The 18,147-nt window shown below is 43.9% G+C and overlaps 1 protein-coding gene across 1 annotated transcript; it reads left to right on the top strand.

The window, feature by feature from the left end:
- Positions 1-7,592: 7,592 nt before the first annotated feature.
- Positions 7,593-17,887, top strand: TMEM97 (transmembrane protein 97). Its single transcript, XM_082244312.1, has 3 exons — positions 7,593-7,752; positions 15,164-15,308; positions 17,136-17,887. The coding sequence occupies exons 1-3, from the start codon at positions 7,633-7,635 to the stop codon at positions 17,384-17,386; spliced, it is 516 nt and encodes a 171-aa protein (XP_082100438.1). The 5' UTR covers positions 7,593-7,632; the 3' UTR covers positions 17,387-17,887.
- The last annotated feature ends 260 nt before the right edge of the window (positions 17,888-18,147 follow it).

Raw genomic sequence — 18,147 nt, 5'->3', positions numbered from 1 at the left:
GATGACGTGCCAGTTTTTGTTTCCCTGCACACAGTGAATACACCAAGCACTGTTGGGCACACATTTAACCCTGGTATTGCCCTAGATGTTAACCCCCTTCCCAGCCAGTGTCAATTCAGTGGCCTGTATATTTTTAGCACTTATCACTGTATTAGGCCCCTTTCAGATGGAGCAGAACCAGTCAAGTGGATCCGCATGCTCACCGCGGTCTCTCCGCTTATTCCCCGCTGAGCAGGCAGATGACAGGTCCATGTCCACTCCGCTATGCAGAACTGATACAGCCCACTGTTCTCTATAGGGCATTCAGATGGAAATGGACAGACAGTCCATATCCATGTGACTGCCCCATAGAGAACAGTAGCTGCCATCAGATCCAATCTGCCAGATGGATGGGGAACCGTTTTAACGTCTTGGATGTTGCATTATAGAGAACAATAGGTGGTCTGATCGGGTCCACCTGAAAAACTGTGTTTTGGTGTAAACGGTTGCAAAGTGTCAGTGACAGACCGCCTGCCATACTATTTCAGACCCGCTATAAGTCGCTGATCACTCCCAATACTAGTCTAATTAAATAAAAATTCCAGTATACATACTAAAGATTGTAGATGCTAAAACGTTTGCACAAACCAATATATGTACACTTATTGGGATTTTTTTAACCTAAATATGTAGTAGAATACATATTGGCCTAAATTTATAAAGAAAGTTGGTTTTTATTGGATATGTTTTTTTATAGCAAAAAGTAAAAAATATTTTTTTTTGTTTTTTCAAAATTTTCAGCCTTTTTTTTTTTTGTTTATAGCGCAAAAATAACCCAGTGGTGTTCAAATACCCCCAAAATAAAGTGCTATTTGTGTGAAAAAAATGACTACACTTGCCATGCCAACACTAACCTGCCTGAACAAAAGGACTGATTTTTACTGACATTAAATTCCACTAACAGACATTTACTGGCAGTGAATTTACTGACGGTTGGCAACCCTGATTAAAGCCATTATGAAACTGGTGGTAATTAAAGTGGTTCTACAGGCAAAATATATATATATATATATATATATACCTTTTTTTTTTTTTTTTTTTTTAAACCTTAATGCATTTTCTGCATTAAGGTAAACAAACCTTCTGTGCACAGGATCCTCCCAGCCCTCCCTTATACTTACCTGAGCCTGACCTCAATCCAGCTCTGTGCCCAAGAGTGCCGGCTCTCCCTCCTCCTCAGAGGACAAAGAGGCCAATAGCTCCTGCTGCTGTCAATCAAATCCTGTGTTGAGGGAGCAGGAGACGGAGCCGAGTCCAGCTGTCTTTGTCTATAAAGGCAGGCAGCGCAGCTCGAGATTGATCCCCTAGACAGCAGCTTCATGTGGGCAGAGCCTGATGAGGAAACCAAGTGACTAATATGAGCTATATGGCAATGCCTGTTCTTCCCTGTATACAACTGTTTGCATTCCTTTGTACAATATATGAGGATTTCCTATCATACAACTTGTTATGCTGAAATGGATTACTATTTTAGTAAAGATATTCTTTGTGCCTTTTCCTGTCCTGTGTACACTCCAAGGATATCGCACACATGCAGTTTCTTGAAGGAGTTCTGACATACAATGTAGTGAGCAGTGAGGTGGAATGGAAATGAACCTACCGGTCTGCAGCCTGCTTGTTTTTTCAAGCAGTGCAGATCCCTTATTGGTTTCATGCTATCCAACTTAAAGTATAACTAAAGGCAAAACGTATTTTCTACTCTTGGAGTAGAGAGAAGTTTAGGTTGCCACCAGAACAGGAATGCATGGGAAAGCTTCAAATGGGGGCAAGAGTTCTAGTGCCAAGCAGGGATTCCCTCCATTTGGAACGATTTCCTCTCTCTTCCTGTTTTGGCTATGGGACAGGAAGTGAATTAAAATTAGGGATGCACCGAAATGAAATTCTTGGCCGAAGCCGAATAATAATGAAAGGCTTGGCCGAAGGCCGAATACCGAACGCGGTGTTTCGCATTTTTTCCATTTATTTTGCCAGTTTTTAGGGGGCACGCTGATGGGCACATTTTATGTTAGGGGGCACGCTGATGGGCACATTTTATGTTAGGGGGCACTCTGATGGGCAAAACAAAACATTTAAATCAGTGTTGCTCTTAACATAAAATATGCCCATTAGCGTGCCCCTTAAAATAAAATATGCCCATCAGAGTGCCCCTTAACATAAAATATGCTCATCAGAGTGCCCCTTAACATAAAATATGCTCATCAGAGTGCCCCTTAACATAAAATATGCTCATCAGCATGTCCCTTAGCATAAAATAAGGGGCACGCTGATGGCCACATTTTATGTCAAGGGAGCACTCTGTTGGGCACATTTTTTTTCTTTTTTTTTTTTTAAGGGGCACTTTATAGGGCACTCTAATGTAATGAGCATGGCAAGTGGAAACAACATATGGCAGTCTGCACACTAATGCTTGTGCAGCTGCCAGCTACCGTATTCTCCCCCAAATGTGCTCAGCTCCACATCACTACCTGAACTGCAGCCAGAGCCAAAAGCCGCGAACAGGGGGGCGGGGCGTGGACCTAGTGTGAAGGAGCCGCAGTCAGGAGCAGGGGGCGGGACGCGCGCGTGACGTCACACCCCCTACTCGCGGCCCGGACAGGACACCGGCGGCGTGTGAGAAGGGAGCCGCGAGCCGCAATAAGGAAGGTGAGCGGTCAGGGCGGAAGCTGACATTGTTCGGCTCAAAATTATTCGGCCTTTTGACTGATTCGGCCGAACGCCGAAAGTGCTATTTTCTCTATTTTCGGCCGAATATTCGGTGCATCCCTAATTAAAATCTTCCCAATGGGACACAGATGACAAAAAACGTAACTGGGTTTACAGCCCTTAAAAAGAATTTCCTTTTAGTTCAACTTTAGCACAAAAATGCTGAGGTGGGGAGTGCACCAGGATTATGTCCTAATCTCTACCGTATGACCAACTTTTCTACAAAGCCTCAAACCGGACCGCTTGTTATGGATTTGGTTGCTTTTTCCAATATAGAAAAATGTAGACAAGAAAAATACATTTTCAGTTGGCCCTATTCACACAAATGCACTGTAGTGTAAAAAAAAAAAAGTCCTGCATGCTTCATTCTGGGTATTCACCCAAATATCTCTCTCTCCAGTCAATTTCTTTAACTACTTGAACTCCGGAAAATTTACCCCCCTTCAAGACCAGGCCATTTTTTTTTCTCGATATGGCGTTGAGTTATTATAACTGACAATTGCACGGTCGTGCGACGCTGAACCCTAATACAATAATACAATGTCTTCCCCCCCCCCCCCACAAATAGAACTTTCTTTTGGTGGTATTTGATTTTTGAGCTATGAACAAAAAAGAATGACGAAAAAAAAACTTTTTTTTTTTTTACTTTCTGCTATAAAACATATCCAATAAAAAAATGTAAAAAATCAAATTTCTTCATTAATTTAGGCCAATATGTTTTCTGCTACATATTTTTGGTGTAAAAAAAAAAAATCTCAATAAGTTAATGTCTGCAAACTATGGAATATTTTTTTTTTTGTGCGTTTTACTAGTAATGGCGGTGATCAGCGACTTATAGCGGGACTGTGATATTTTGGTGGACAGTCGAACACTTTTTGGAGGACCAGTGGCCCTAATCCAGTTCAAGGAAAGAAGACACTGCTTCAGGTGAAACAAATCCAGATAGCTAGGATTAGATGGGCTGGGTGCTAACCTTGGCTCTCCACCGTGAATTGAGGGAAAAGGAAGGATGGAAGATACGGCTGCACACCACCATTGATCCAACATGAATTTATTGTGCCATCATAGACTGCCACCAGGACATGGGACACAGAAGACAGGTGATGCATTTCACACTTAACTCGCGCTTCTTAGCTAAAAAAAATATGCACTGTTACTGTATTATGACACTGGCTGGGAAGGGGTTAAACATCAGGGGTGATCCAGGGGTTACCTGTGTGCCTAGCCTGTGTTTTTTTTCTGTAGTGTGGGAGGTTGTTTTACTAGGGGAAGGCATGGATCCATGTCCCTGCTTTGCAGGGACACAGGATCCATGCCTTCCCTACTGCCAGTGTGGGAGGTTCTTTTACTAGGGGAAGGCATGGATCCATGTCCCTGCTTTGCAGGGACACAGGATCCATGCCTTCCCTACTGCCAGTGTGGGAGGTTATTTTACTAGGGGAAGGCATGGATCCATGTCCCTGCTTTGCAGGAACACAGGATCCATGCCTTCCCTACTGCCAGAATGGCAATCTGCCTTCTTTACAAAGGCAGACCACCGTTCTCTCTCTGTGCTGGATCATCGTCAGGTGCCGGTGGACAGCGAGTCCACGGCACCCGCAGATCAGCTCCTGCTATGTATAATCGGAGCAGCGTGCCATGCATGAGCGCCCGAGACCTGAAAGTGTCGGCTAGTAGAGATGGGTTCAGGCGTGTCTTTTTTTTTTTTTTTTTGTGTTTGCGGCATGTTGGGCAGCCAGTTGAAATGAAGGTTGGAGAAAACAGGAAAAAGTGCTGTGCTATTGAACAAGAACGTACTACCAGAGTAAGTGCTGCAGATATCCTACTGCAGTTATGGAGATCTGTGATTACAGCATCATAAAAAGTGCAATATATAAAAAGTGCAATATATAAAGTACAAAATGACACGTATGCAATGATCAACGTCAAAGTGCAAAAACGTGCAATGTGAATAAACACTATGACCGTAATAAAAATAAACCAATCCGTGTGTCATGAATATAATCCAACAAATAAATGAGTGAACTAAAGTCTTCATTTATATAAGGAAAGTGCTCTAGAAAATAAAGTTCATATCCAATAAAGGGAAAAACTTCAAGTGTTCAGAAATGGAGAATTGTCACCCCCTGGTGCGACCATCGCCAAAGGGAAGAGTCCGAAGCGCTTTCCAAAACTAGTAGACTCAAATACCATGGGTAAATAGTCCTTCAAACAGGAAGTAGTGTCACTTTTAGTACAATGGTTGCCACCGGCTCCTCAGATCTTTTGATGGGCATAAAGGAACTTGGGTACCCAAATAAGCCTCTTCATAGAGTAAAATCATCAGGGATAGACTTTATTAAAAGTAGAAAACTTACATTCTCTGAGGAGATAACAGGCAGTTCTGATGCAAGATAATGTGATCACAAGGAAATCCAACTGGCGCAATGTTATGGAGCAAACTGAGTGGGCCCATTGAGTTTTCTCCAGAACATTGCACCAATTGGATTTCCTTGTGATCACATTGACTTTATTGGATATGGACTTCATTTTCTAAAGCACTTTTCTTATATGATTGAGGACTTTTTCATTCATTTATTGGTTTATATTTATAATACACGGAATTGGTTTATTTTTTATCACGGTCATAGTGTTCATCTATTCACATTGCACATGTTTTCGCACTTTATTTGACGTTGATCATTGCCTATGTGTCATTTTGTACTAATATATATATATAGCACAATGTTTGCACTTTATATGATGCTGTAATTACAGATATACATAACTGCAATAGGTTATACGCATCACTTATTCTGGTAATTTCTTCAATAGCGTGGCATTTTCCTTGTTTTCTCCAATCTTCTATACCATTGTTGTGTTGTAGTGCCTGTAGCTGGTCTGTGTGACAGTAGGGCAGTGATTCTTTACATACATTTCATCCTAGTTGAAATGAAGGGGCTGCCCCTTATACACAGGGCATGGATGCCACCCAACCCCCACAAGTGCATAGTTGCCAACATTTAAAAAAAATTTCCAGGGACACTTTGCAGCACAGCTTTCAATTACCACACCCACTTTCCTAAAGCTCCGCCCACTCTGCATAATTAATCTCGCCTACTTAGCAGATTATAGGGTCTACTCAATATAGAGAGAATTACAGGAAATTTCAAATTTAACCACTTAAGCCCCAGCCCTATTTCGGACACTTTTTGTTCACAAGTTAAAACCAGTATTTTTTCCTAGAAAACTACTTAGAACCCCCAAACATTATATATATTTTTTTAGCAAAGACTCTGGAGAATAAAATGTCGGTCATTGGAATATTTTTTTGTCACGTGGTATTTGCGCAGCCGTCTTTAAAACGCCATTTTTTGGGAAAAATTTTGAAAAATCACATTTCACTGCATTTAAAAAATACTAAACAGTAAAGTTAGCCAATTTTTTTTGTATATTGTGAAAGATGATGTCACTCGGAGTGAATAGATATCCAACATGTTACGGTTTAAAATTGCGCCCCCCCCCCCCCCCCGTGGGATGGTGACAAACTACGGTCAATAGAGATCTCAATAGGCGACGCTTTAAATTTATTTAACGGTTACCAGTTTAGAGTGTAGCTCTTTTTTTAAAATTATTGCTCACGCTCTGGCGATCGCGGCGATACCTCACATGTGTGGTTTGAACAGCGACTTCATTCGCGGCTCGACTTCCGTATACGTTTTTTTTTTGTGCGCGAGCTAACGGTGACGGCTAAATTTTTTATTTTTTTTCCTATTTATTTTACATTTTTTTAACTTTGTTACAGGTTTTTAAACAAAAAAAAAATCTGATCACTTTTATTGCTGTCACAAGCAATGTAAATATCCCCTGTGACACCAATATGCAGTGACAGGTACTCTTTATGGAGGGATCGAGGGTCTAAAAGACCCCAACTCCCTCCACTGCACTTCCATGTATTCAAAACGCCAAAAACTGCGTTTTTGCATACAGCCGGTTTTTAAATTTGCCGCTTTTTGCAGCACAGTAACCCAGAAGTGACGTCATGGACGCCGCCTCCGGGTTACGTCATCGGAGACCCGATCAAAGCCGTTTCCGGCATTGATTGGGACTCCATCCAGCCGGCGGACGTGCCGGCCGGGTGCTCGGGGCTCCCGCTGGGACGGGAGCCCCGAGCAAAGTCGCGGGAGGCGGGGAGGGACGTCCCCTCCCACTCACCCGGGTAATGATTGAGCGGCTCCCGAGCCGCATCGATCGTTACCGACGGAAAGCCGACCGTTGGCTCTAAACCACGGTACCGGGATGATGCCTCTAGCTAGAGGCATCATCCCAGTATACCCCTGCAAAGTCTGCCGACGTAGATCTACATCGATATGCGGTAAGTGGTTAAGACAGTAGCAGAGTTGGAATAATTCTCCCATTCAGCTGCACTACTTCTGCGTAACATTTATGGGCAGCCCGATTAACAGGCGCTTCCAGGGACAATATAAATGACCTGGGACAGGCTCCTATTTGCAGGGACTGTCTCAGGAATAAAAGGGACAGTTGGCAAGTATGACAGTGTGAGTGTGCCCCAAGTCTGCTCCCAGACCCAGGAGACACTTGCACATTTGGTGGTGATAATACTATGGAGAGGAAGGCTTCATCCTCACAGCCACCTCCACCATCATTGTAATATAAAGGTGACCAGGACTGCACTCCTCGATTACTGTCATAGATGAAGAGTCACCGCCCCGCCCCCATCTGACACGTCACATCACACACCTGGCACAGGGAGGGAAGGAGGCGGGTCTCGGGAGTCACGAAGACGTCCCGGGGTTTGATTGGTTACTGGAGGCGGGGAAGGCGGGCCCTGTCTGGTGTGAGTGGCGATTGTTCCCCGCCCCCCTGTCACTGCTCTGTTCTTCCGCCGACATGGCCGCTGTCATTCGCCTGCTGGAATGGATCTTCTTCTTCTACTTCTTCTCCCACATTCCCATCACTCTGCTCGTAGACCTGCAGGCCGTCCTCCCGTCCAGCTGGTACCCGCAGCAGGTCAGTGCATTCCCCCCAATACACACAGCGATCACATCGGTGCATTCCATATGCTGGATGTCTGTGTGATCACTAATGGAAGATATACACACTTCGATCTCTCCATCTATAGTGTACAATCCATCCATATGTCACCCATACAGGGGGGAGGAGATTACATTCCCAATCTCCCCTCAATTCCTGTGTTTTGGGCTCATTCCCACCGATCGCCGTTATTTGGGGTGATATCCATCTTTGTCTGCGTTTTCACTTCAATGGACTCCTGCGTCATTTTTGGGCGACGAGCTTTGTGCGATTTTTTTGTGTGCATTTTGCCACATGACAATCGCAGCACATTTGGGGAGCCATGCAGCGTGAATGAGACCCAAAACACATCGCACAGGCAACGATATTCGCATGATGTGGAATCACAGAGTCACTGGGTGAATGGGGCCTTTCACAGCGTTATCGCAGAGTCACTGGGTGTGAATGGGGCCTGAGGCTTTTTTTTATCCGCAGTAGAATCGGATCGCATAGTGGTTCACACTAGTGCGATCCGATTCTGTGCGAACTGTCAGATTGCACTGCGATATGCGATCGCAACTGGGGGTGTCGTTAACTTTTAATTGACACCCCCTGCGTATCGCATATGGCAGTGTGAACAGAGGTGCGGATGCGATGCGGGAACACGCTGTATATTCGCAGCCTTCCCACATCGCACAAATGTGAACCGGCACTCTTTTTTCATCTACATTTATTTTCTTTAGAAAGTTGTGTTTGCACATTGGAGTGTGCAGACATTTCTTATTCCAGATGAAAGCAGTGCAGCGGTGTACACTAGGCTCATAGGAATACATTTCTCCTGCATATGCATTCATACTGTGCTTGGGGCTCACACCAGATGCAGTCCTCTGCATGTTTAAACGCATCGGCAAGAACAATGAACGTATCATTTATACCATTGCAATGCTTTCATTTGCGTAAAAAAAAAATGGCATGATGCGTTTTCTGCATCAGGAACGCACACAAACACTTGTGTAGGCAACTTTGTAAAGAAAAAACATTACAATAAATTAAAAAACACTGAAGACGCATGAACTTAATATAAATGGGTAATATTTATAGGTAAAGTTGATCCAGGGAATATCCGATTGCCTCTCGGGGAATCAGGAAGGAATTTTTTCCCCTGCTGTAGAAAATTGGATCGATCATGCTTTGCTGGGGGTTTTTCGCCTTTCTCTGGATCACTGCGGGTATAGGATTGTGTATATGGGATTGTATGGTGGTTGTGTTTTATTTTGGTTGAACTAGATAGACTTGTGTCTTTTGTTTAACCTGACTGTATGCAAATGCACTAAAAATGCTCAGAAACGTGCATGCAGAAACGCACCTGACGGCATCTGGTGTGAATTAAAGTTACCGATCACGGCTCTCTGTCCACCATATGCTCCCATGATCTGATTGCTGGAAATGAGATTGTATTCATGAATAAAGTATCTCAGTTCTGCCAATCAATACAAAATGATCAATAACCCTCAGCCCTGGACAATTGGCCCAGTGTGATTAAATCCAATTTAAATAGTCTAAATTGATCATTCTAGAAGTTATGTCCATTCCATTGTTTGCAGATTGGATGATAGAATTGAATGGGGTGTGGTCACCATAAGACCATACTCTTTAAGGCTCCTTTCACACAGGCGGACCGTTCAGATCCGCCGGTCTGTTTTTTTAGCGGATCTGAACGGACCCCCCATGCATCCCTATGGGGCATCAGATGTCAGCGGAGACATGTCCGCATACATCCGATCCGTCAAATCTGGACGGATGGAAACCCTATTTTCCATCCGTCCAGCGGATGGGATCGGATGAGAACAGACCGACGGTCTGTTCCATCCGATTCCCCCATAGAGATGTATGGGGCTGTGACAGCTATGTCTCCGCACACAGCGCAGAGAACAGCTGTCATCCTCCTGCTCAGCGGGGGATCGGCGGATCGATCCTCTGCTGAGATAAACGGAGTACGCCGACGGAGCAGATAGTGTGAAAGAGCCCTAAAGGATAAGTTCACTTTTTAGAGAAAAATAATAAATGCAAATATTTTTGCAGGTAAAAAAAACGTCCACTTTTTTTTTTTTTTTATCGGCTGTAAAGCATTGCACCCACAATCAGCAGATCTTTGGTGTCATGCAGATCTGTCCGTGTATCTGTGTGCCCGTACATCACGTATGGGCAAGGAAATCCACTGACAGGAAGACTCAATGAGCATCCACAGCGCTGTGGAAGCTCATTGAGAACTAAAATCCGGCAACCGCAAAGGATGCTGGGGCTTGTAGTTCACACAGAGCAGTGTGAATGAATGATGTGGCTGTGTGGGTGGAGCTCTGCATGGCCACATTGCTTTCAAACAGTGGCAGCAAATACAGGGAACTTCTCCCCATTCTGCTGTCACAGGAGGTCAGGCAATTGGGCAGCACTGAGAACAGGTGGAACAACTAACGTTCCCAATAGTGGAGCTATCCTTTAAATGTTTTATCCGATGGATGTGCTGTGCTGTAAGCTCTAACGAGCAGGGCCCTCTGATTCCTACTGTAATAAAGAGTATTGTATTTGTACTGTCTGCCCTCAAGTTGTAAAGCGCTGCGTAAACTGTCAGCTCTATATAAATCCTGTATAATAATAATAATGTGTGATTCCAGCAAAAACAATTCAGCCCCTGTTTACAGCGGGTCAAATCGCATGCAAAATCAGTTGCTATTGCCGGCACCATCCAAATCGGTACAACGCCGACTTTGCAGCGCCGCACTGATACTCCAAAGTATTTCCTGCACTACTTTTGGTGACTTTGAGGGCGATTTCTGCATGAACCCGCACAAATGTCTTCAAATCTCCCCCAAAGTTGGACTGAAATGCGGGTTTAATAAAGTTCAGCTGACCTTGTACGACCCTCAGTGTGAATGAGGGCTGAATCCGCCCTCCCTAACAATCGATTTAGACTCTATTTGGATCAGATTCAATCATGCGGAGTAGATCGATCGTTTTGAATTGTTTGGTAGCACTGCGGTATTTTATTGATGAATAGGATCATACTTCCATTGAGATCAGTTTAAGAGATCCTATGGCTGCAGTTGATGATTTACAATCATAGCTGTAACAAACCGTTACAATTGCCAAGCTAGCCATACATCGATCAGTTTTTTTTATTCGCCAGCAGGCTGATCAATAAAACCTGAGATTCCCCCATCCACACAGTCGGGGTGGACGGGGAAATCCTCCCAGCAGAACTATTGTGTTCTGGCAATGGGACTTCTTAGCTGTCAGAATACATTGATTAGTGCTGCAGCTGGTTGGTCGCATGAGCTGATCAAACAAAAATTTACCAACAGTCCCGTTCGAGAGGAGTTAATCATTAGAGGATTGCTTGTGAATAGAAACCGCCATAGATGGGTCAAAGTTCAGGCAATCCCTACGTAATCATTGATCCATCTAGGGTCAGCTTAAGACTTGCTGCACACTTCTAGGTGTGACTTTCACATCTTCCCGCACGCCATGTTTAGAGTAATCTATTCGCTGTTCTATGCGCAAGAAAAGAAATCCCTGACTCCTTTCCAGAAACGTGCCACACCGAATCGCATGGTGCTGCGGCACCATATGGTTTGACACACACACAAATGCAGCACATCAGATGCACGAGGGCGCTGTTAACAATTAATGGCACAACCTGCGTGTCTGCTAGATGGCAGCACATTTCTCTGCGTGTCGGGAAAGCACTCAATGTTGCAGTCGTTCCAAACACGCAAAGGTCTGAACCTAGGCTGCCTGTTGATTGTAATCCTCCTCCGTGTGCAATATATCAGTGATAGGAAGTGTCCAACACCCTTATTGTAGATAGGCCCTAAGGCTCCATTCACACTAATGCGCTTTTTAATGCTTTTTGCAGAAATGCAGGAAATCTTTAACATAGAAACACGTTCACATCAGTGCATTTTTGTGCCTCTGCATTTTTAGGAAAGGATCAGGGACTTTTTTAAATGCAAAACGGTGCTTTTATAGCTTTTTTGGCTTAATAGACTTCAATGGAGAAGCTGCAGAAGAACGTAGTGCGTTTTTGCCATGTTTTGCGTTTTTAAATCTGCCCAACAACAAATTTACTTAAAAAAAAAAAAAAAAAATGCAAATCGCTGCAAAAGCGCAGTAAAAAAAACACAAAAAGCACTGCAGAAACTCTCAAAAGTAACATGCGTAGGTGTGAAGGGAGCCTAAAGCCCTGTACACACGCATCGATAGTTGGCCGTGAATTTTCGGCCAACGTCCAAACAGCCGATTTTCGGCTTGTTAGTATGATGCTTCCGACAACCGACTGCGACTTTTCGGCCGAACAAAATCTGGTGTGCAGGCTATAAAATTTTTGTTGGCCGTCAACAGAACGGCCGATTTTCCGTCAGTCAGTACAAATTTCAGCAGACAAAAATCAGATGAGCAAGACTGGGCATGCTCAGAGAAGAAAAAACACACGGAAAGTAGACCAACACATGACATCACTTCTGAAGTTGGTTTTTGTTGGCCGAGAAAATTCGTGTGCAGTCTAGAGCACATTTCAACCAACACAACAACACTAGACAAAAGATGGCCGATCGGTCGGCCAACTATCGATGCGTGTGTACGAGGCTTAAGGCTTAGTTCACACCAGTGCAGTTTGCTTTTGATCTGTTTCTGCGCGTCTTTGCTGCGCTTTGCATTTTTTTTTGTCCAATTTATTGTAGGGTGGATTAAAAAATTGAGGCAATAAGGCACTACATGCTTTTCTGAAGCTTCTCCATTCATGGCTATTAATCCAAAAACGCACCGTTTTGTGTTTAAAACCCTTTTCAAAAACAAAGCGGCTGAAAAAAAAGCATACAGGTGAACACGTCCCATAGGAAAGTATGTAGTGCGTTTCTGCAAAAAGCACTAAAAAACGCATAGGTGTGAACCAGGCCTAAAGCCCCGTACACATGTACCGATCGTTGGCCGAACGATCGGCCGTCTTTTGTCTGAGGGCTGTCTTGTCTGTTGAAAACTGAAAAAGACTGCACACGAATTTTGTCGGCCAACAACAGCCGACTGCAGAAGTGATGTCATGTGATGGTTAACTTTCCTTGTCTTTTTTTCTTTTCTGAGCATGCCCAGTCTTGCAAATCTGCTGTCTGTCGGCCGAATTCTGTACTGACTGGCGAACAATCGGCCGTTCTGGTGTTGGCCAACAAAAATTTTAATGCTTGCACGACAGATTCTTTTCGGCCGAAAGTGCGCTGTCGGCTGTCGGAGGCATCATACTAACAAGCCTACAATCGGCCGATCGGTCATCGGCCGAATCTTTATGGCCGACAATCGGTACGTGTGTACGGGCCTTAAGACTCTATTCACATTGTACATGCCCATGGAGGTTGGGTCCTCAAATCTGCAGTGTGGTAACGCACACGTGTCAACGCAGTTCGCTGTGTGATAACATGCTTTGTGCAGGGATCCAAGTGATTGGAATGAGACCTCTGCACTGTACAAAGTGTATGGAGATTCCTCTACTCACCAGGGACAGTGTAATGACGGTGTACAGGTTTACAGGACGGACACCCTTCACAGATCAGGAACGCATCACCTAAGGTGCGCAGCACTGTATGCGTTCTGTATAGCCAATCACTCTCTGCACTAGCTGTACCGGATAATTAGCTGCCAATAAAGCCATATTAAACCCAAAATCAAAAATGTATTCTATTGCAGCTTGCCAGTTCTTAGATGTGATGGCTGCATTCGTTTTTTTTTTTTTTAACAATTTTTTTTAGGATTTCTTTTTTTTCACCTGGTGATCCAGCCAGTTAGTTTGTTAATTTTTAACTTCTTTTAAAGCAGTAGTTATGTTTAGAAAAAAAAAATACAATCACATACTAGCACATTATGAGAGACTTGCCTTGAAACAAATCCCTCCAGCGGCGTGCTGTCACCACTGACGGGGCTTGCATCTTCTCCCGGTCTTCCTTCCGCCCCCGTTCACACTGGAGAGATCTGATATGTCAAATCGCAGCCTATTGCCGGCAACAGGACCGTCCCAATTTCCAAAAGTATTTCCTGCACAACTTTTGGCGACTTCAGGGGCGATTTCAATAGACATCTGTGCATGAACCCACACAGAGGTCTTTCAAATCGGCCCACAAATTCGCAATGAAATGCAAGTTTAGCTGAACTCGCACCATTTCAAACCCACCTCCAGTGTGACTGAGGGCTCCAGGTTCGCAAGCTCTGGTCACTTGACCACTTTATGACCAGCCATCGCAGTTATACTGCAGCAGGTAGCCGCTCCCGCGCAAACCGCCGTAGGTATACATCGATAGCGTGCAGGGAGCTAGGGAGCGAGCGCGCCTCCCACCCCCGCTCTTCAGCAGGGAAGCCGATGCACGGGGCAGGTGGCTCCGATTGCTGCCTGACACCCGCGATCGCTTCCCGCTGAGAGAGAAGATCGGTCAGCTGTTGTAAACACAGCCGACCGTTCTTCTTCCTGGAATGATCATAGAGCCCCTGTGATTCTTCTATATAGGAACATAGGTCTCAATGATTATTTCACAAGCCACACCCCCCACAGTTAGAAACCCACCCCTAGGTAAACATTTAACCCCTTGATCACCCACACTGTTAACCTCTACCTGGCCAGTGTCATTACAGTAACAGTGCATATTTTTAGCACTGATTACTGTAGTAATGTCAATGGTCCCCCCAAAAGTGTCAAAAAGGTCAGTTAGGGGCCCGATCTGTCCACTGCAATGTTGCAGTCCCGCAAATTACTAGTAAAAAAAAGCAATAAAAATGACATAAATCTTTCCCGTAGTTTGTAGACGCGATAACGTTTGCGCAAACCAATCAAAATACGCTTATTGCGATTTTTTTTTTTCTTTTTACCAAAAATATGTAGCAGAAAACAAATTGGCCTGAAATGTTAAAAAAAATGTGATTTTTACATTTTATTTTTTTTGGCAATGTTGTGTAGCAGTATGTGAAAAACTTTTTTTTTTTTTTTTTTTTTCTAAGCCGAGTTGAGCTTTGAAGATTAGCAATATAATATTTTTGTTGTTTGACTCTAATAATACTTTATGGTGGCAATAAACATAACTAGTTTATAGGATTTAGGTATCGATTATATGAAAGTTTATTAGTATTTATGTTCTGACACATGAAGGGTGATTTTGTGACATATTTCAGTCCTGATAAGCTTTTTATTCATTCTTATAACAAAGAAGAAAAAAAGTTTTTTACGAGTTGCGTATTGAGTAGTACCTCAACAATCCCATCCAGTATTATCATTTTAGAATTCTCATGATTCATAATTCTGCTTTGTGAGAAAAGATGAAATATTTGCTTGCTCCTACTCTTATGCAGATGAATAAATCTTGGTAATTTGTGTCTTCAGTTGCTGGACTTGATGAAATGGTACACAGTCACCTTCAAGGATCATCTTATGAGGAACCCTCCGCCCTGGTTTATGAGCTTTGTGTATTGTGAAGCCATCGTACAGCTCCCCTTTTTCCCTGTGGCTGCCTATGCTTTTTTAAAAGGTGGGTATTATTTGCAGGTATTTTTTGATACCATATGTATAGCAGTACATTTTTTTTTTTTTTGGGGGGGGGGGAAATAATGAAGATGATATAATAGATATTATTGTAAGAGTCTTCAGTGGAATTCATAGGCGCCAGTAATGGTAATTCTGGAAACCCCCAAGGTGACTCTGATGTCACTGACGGCAGTTCTACACACTGCAGGCTTACATTTGCATTGGGTTGTGTGCAGTGCTGTATTTTGGCCTAGGCCAACAAGGCCCAGGCCTAGGGCGGCACTTTGCAGGGGGGCAGCAAAAAAGCCGCCCACCCTCCACCTGAGACTCTATTAGCTACTCGTTGCTAGAGCCACCTCAATCATTCCCCCCTCTCTCTCATCCCCCTCTTTCTCTCTCTATCTTACCCCTCCTCCCTCTCTCTCACCCCCTCCTCTCTCTCTCTTACCCTCCTCTCTTATCCCCCCTCTCGCTCTCTCTCTCATCCCTCATTCCCCCTCTCACCCTCCTCTCTCTCTCATCCCCCCCTCACCCACCCCCCTCTCTCTCTCCTTTACCCCCCCCCCCCCATGAGATCTCAGGGGTTCATGCTGGGACTTATAGTCCTTACATTTTGGAGGGAGCCACATCAGTTAAAAAAGGAGTGGGGCAAAGGAGGGGGAGGGGGGCGCCCAATTTGAGTCTTGCCTAGGACAGCACAAAACCAAAATACACCACTGGTTGTGTGGGAACCATAATGACTTACCTGTGAGAATTGGACATGTGCACTGCTTATTTGATGTGGATATTTTACCACCCGGGTCAGTTAGCAAATGCCCCAAAAACTACAACTGACCTATTTGTTGGGGGTATTTTTTTTTTGTGGGAGTCAATTTTCCCTGGCTCCTCTTTGAGCATGGATTGGACAGACTTGTACCTGATCTCTGCATGAACCCATCCACTTCTGCTTGGTCAACAGAGCCGTCTTTGTCCTTTGGGTAATCCTCTTGTGGTCCTTGGTGGAAACATGGTTTCTACCAAGAATTTTTTGAAAGCTTTTATTTCTTTATGGTTCTGGTCTTTGTCCTTGTTACCACTCGCTGAAGCTGATCTCTTGAAGTAAATGGGGCAGCGCTGCAATCTTGCGGTGGGGCAGCGTTTATGAGGGTAAAACAGGCAGTGAGGAGGCCCCATATTTCTTCCTAACCACCTGTCAAACATCTGAAAAGCAGTGCCATGAATCAAACATCTACTGCACACTAAGGGGTATCTCTGAGGAAGAAAAGCGATTAAATATTTCCACCTCCCCTTCCATAAAGACTAAGATAGACTATAGAATATGCAGTAAGAAAATTAGCTTGATTCCCCCATCAACACAGTCAGTGCTGATGGAGGAATCCCTCCCTATGCACTATAGTCTGAAAGCGGGAGGTTTCCAACCGGTCGGAGTACAATAATCACCCTTAGCAGTGATCAAACAAAAAACCTGACAAGCTGATTGTACTGAAGTCAATCAATAAATCAACTTCAGTACAGCCAGCCTGCCCATAGATGGATCAAAACTTAATCCATCTATGGCTGGCTTTGAAAGAGCCACGGGGTCTTTGAAAATGAGGTTACTAGCTTTCTAATGTACTATTGTAATCCTGTGTTTGATTGCAGTACGTTTTTTCTACAGTCCCAGGAACATATTTTGTACATTTTTCTGCTTTGATTATGGAGTGGGTTTATACACTATTGATTACTCTTTTTGTACATTGATCTCTTTAGTTTATTCCTAGTTAATAGTCTTTGACTTGTAAAAGTTGTATGAATTAGTGAACTCTATTGAATACTTCATCTCATATTTCAGGTGGTTGCCGGTGGATCAGAGTTCCTGCCATCGTCTATTCGTCCCATGTCGCCACCACAGTACTGGCCATCCTCGCACATCTTCTCTTTGGTGATTTTCCAAAGACCAAAGAGCTGGATTCTCCAACACAGCAGGAGCGCCTTACTCTGGTGGCCATATACGCTCCCTACCTGGTGATCCCGGTACTGATCCTGCTCACCATGCTCTTCAGTCCTAGATACTGTAAAGAGGAGAAGCGGAAAAGGAAGTAATATTACCGGGTAAAAGACTTTTTACATAACCGTGGGCCGCGACTACGTGCCAGGAACAACAAGCAACGTTTACTACAATACAAAATAATTTAGCCATTTACTGGAAAAGAAATCTATGTTAATTGTGTCTTTATAAGATTTTTCTCTATCATGGGAAGACAGACCAATAGATATTCAGATATACTGTATGCCAATGATATGCAAACCTCTGCCTTTAATATTAATATATCTTGCATAGGAAATATGGTAATAACCCACAGAAAGTTGTTTTAAAGTGGCCATACATGGATCGAAAATCAGCTAGTTCAGCAGGGACTGGTGGAATTTCAATCTATGTATGGGCAGGCTGGTTGTACAGAAGTCGATAGGTCAGATTTTTCTTGATTGATCAGTGATGCTGGCCATAGCCGGCAGCACTGATCACTGTATTCTGATGACGGGGAAGGCTTCCAGCTGTCAGAACACAGTAGCCCAGTGGGAAGGATTGGATGTGGATGGGGGAATTGGGTCTTTTTTTTTTGGTAAACCAGCAGGATAATTTATGAGCAGCCTAAGGCCGGCCATAGACGTTTCGAACCGTCCAAGATTTGAACCCTGTATGGGCAGGCTGAATGTACCCAGTTAAACAATCGATCAACTCTGGTACAACCAGCCTGCTCGATTTACTTGCGATTATCGCTAGCGGCTGCCATAGCTACTCGCAATAATCCCAGGTTTCCCTTGCCAGGAGAATGAAAATGTCTCAGCAGGAGGGATTCCTC

Source organism: Pelophylax lessonae, assembly GCF_965119305.1.
Source record: "Pelophylax lessonae genome assembly, chromosome: 2".
NCBI classification, from domain to species: Eukaryota; Metazoa; Chordata; class Amphibia; order Anura; family Ranidae; genus Pelophylax; species Pelophylax lessonae.
This window is presented reverse-complemented; position numbering and strand designations above follow the sequence as displayed.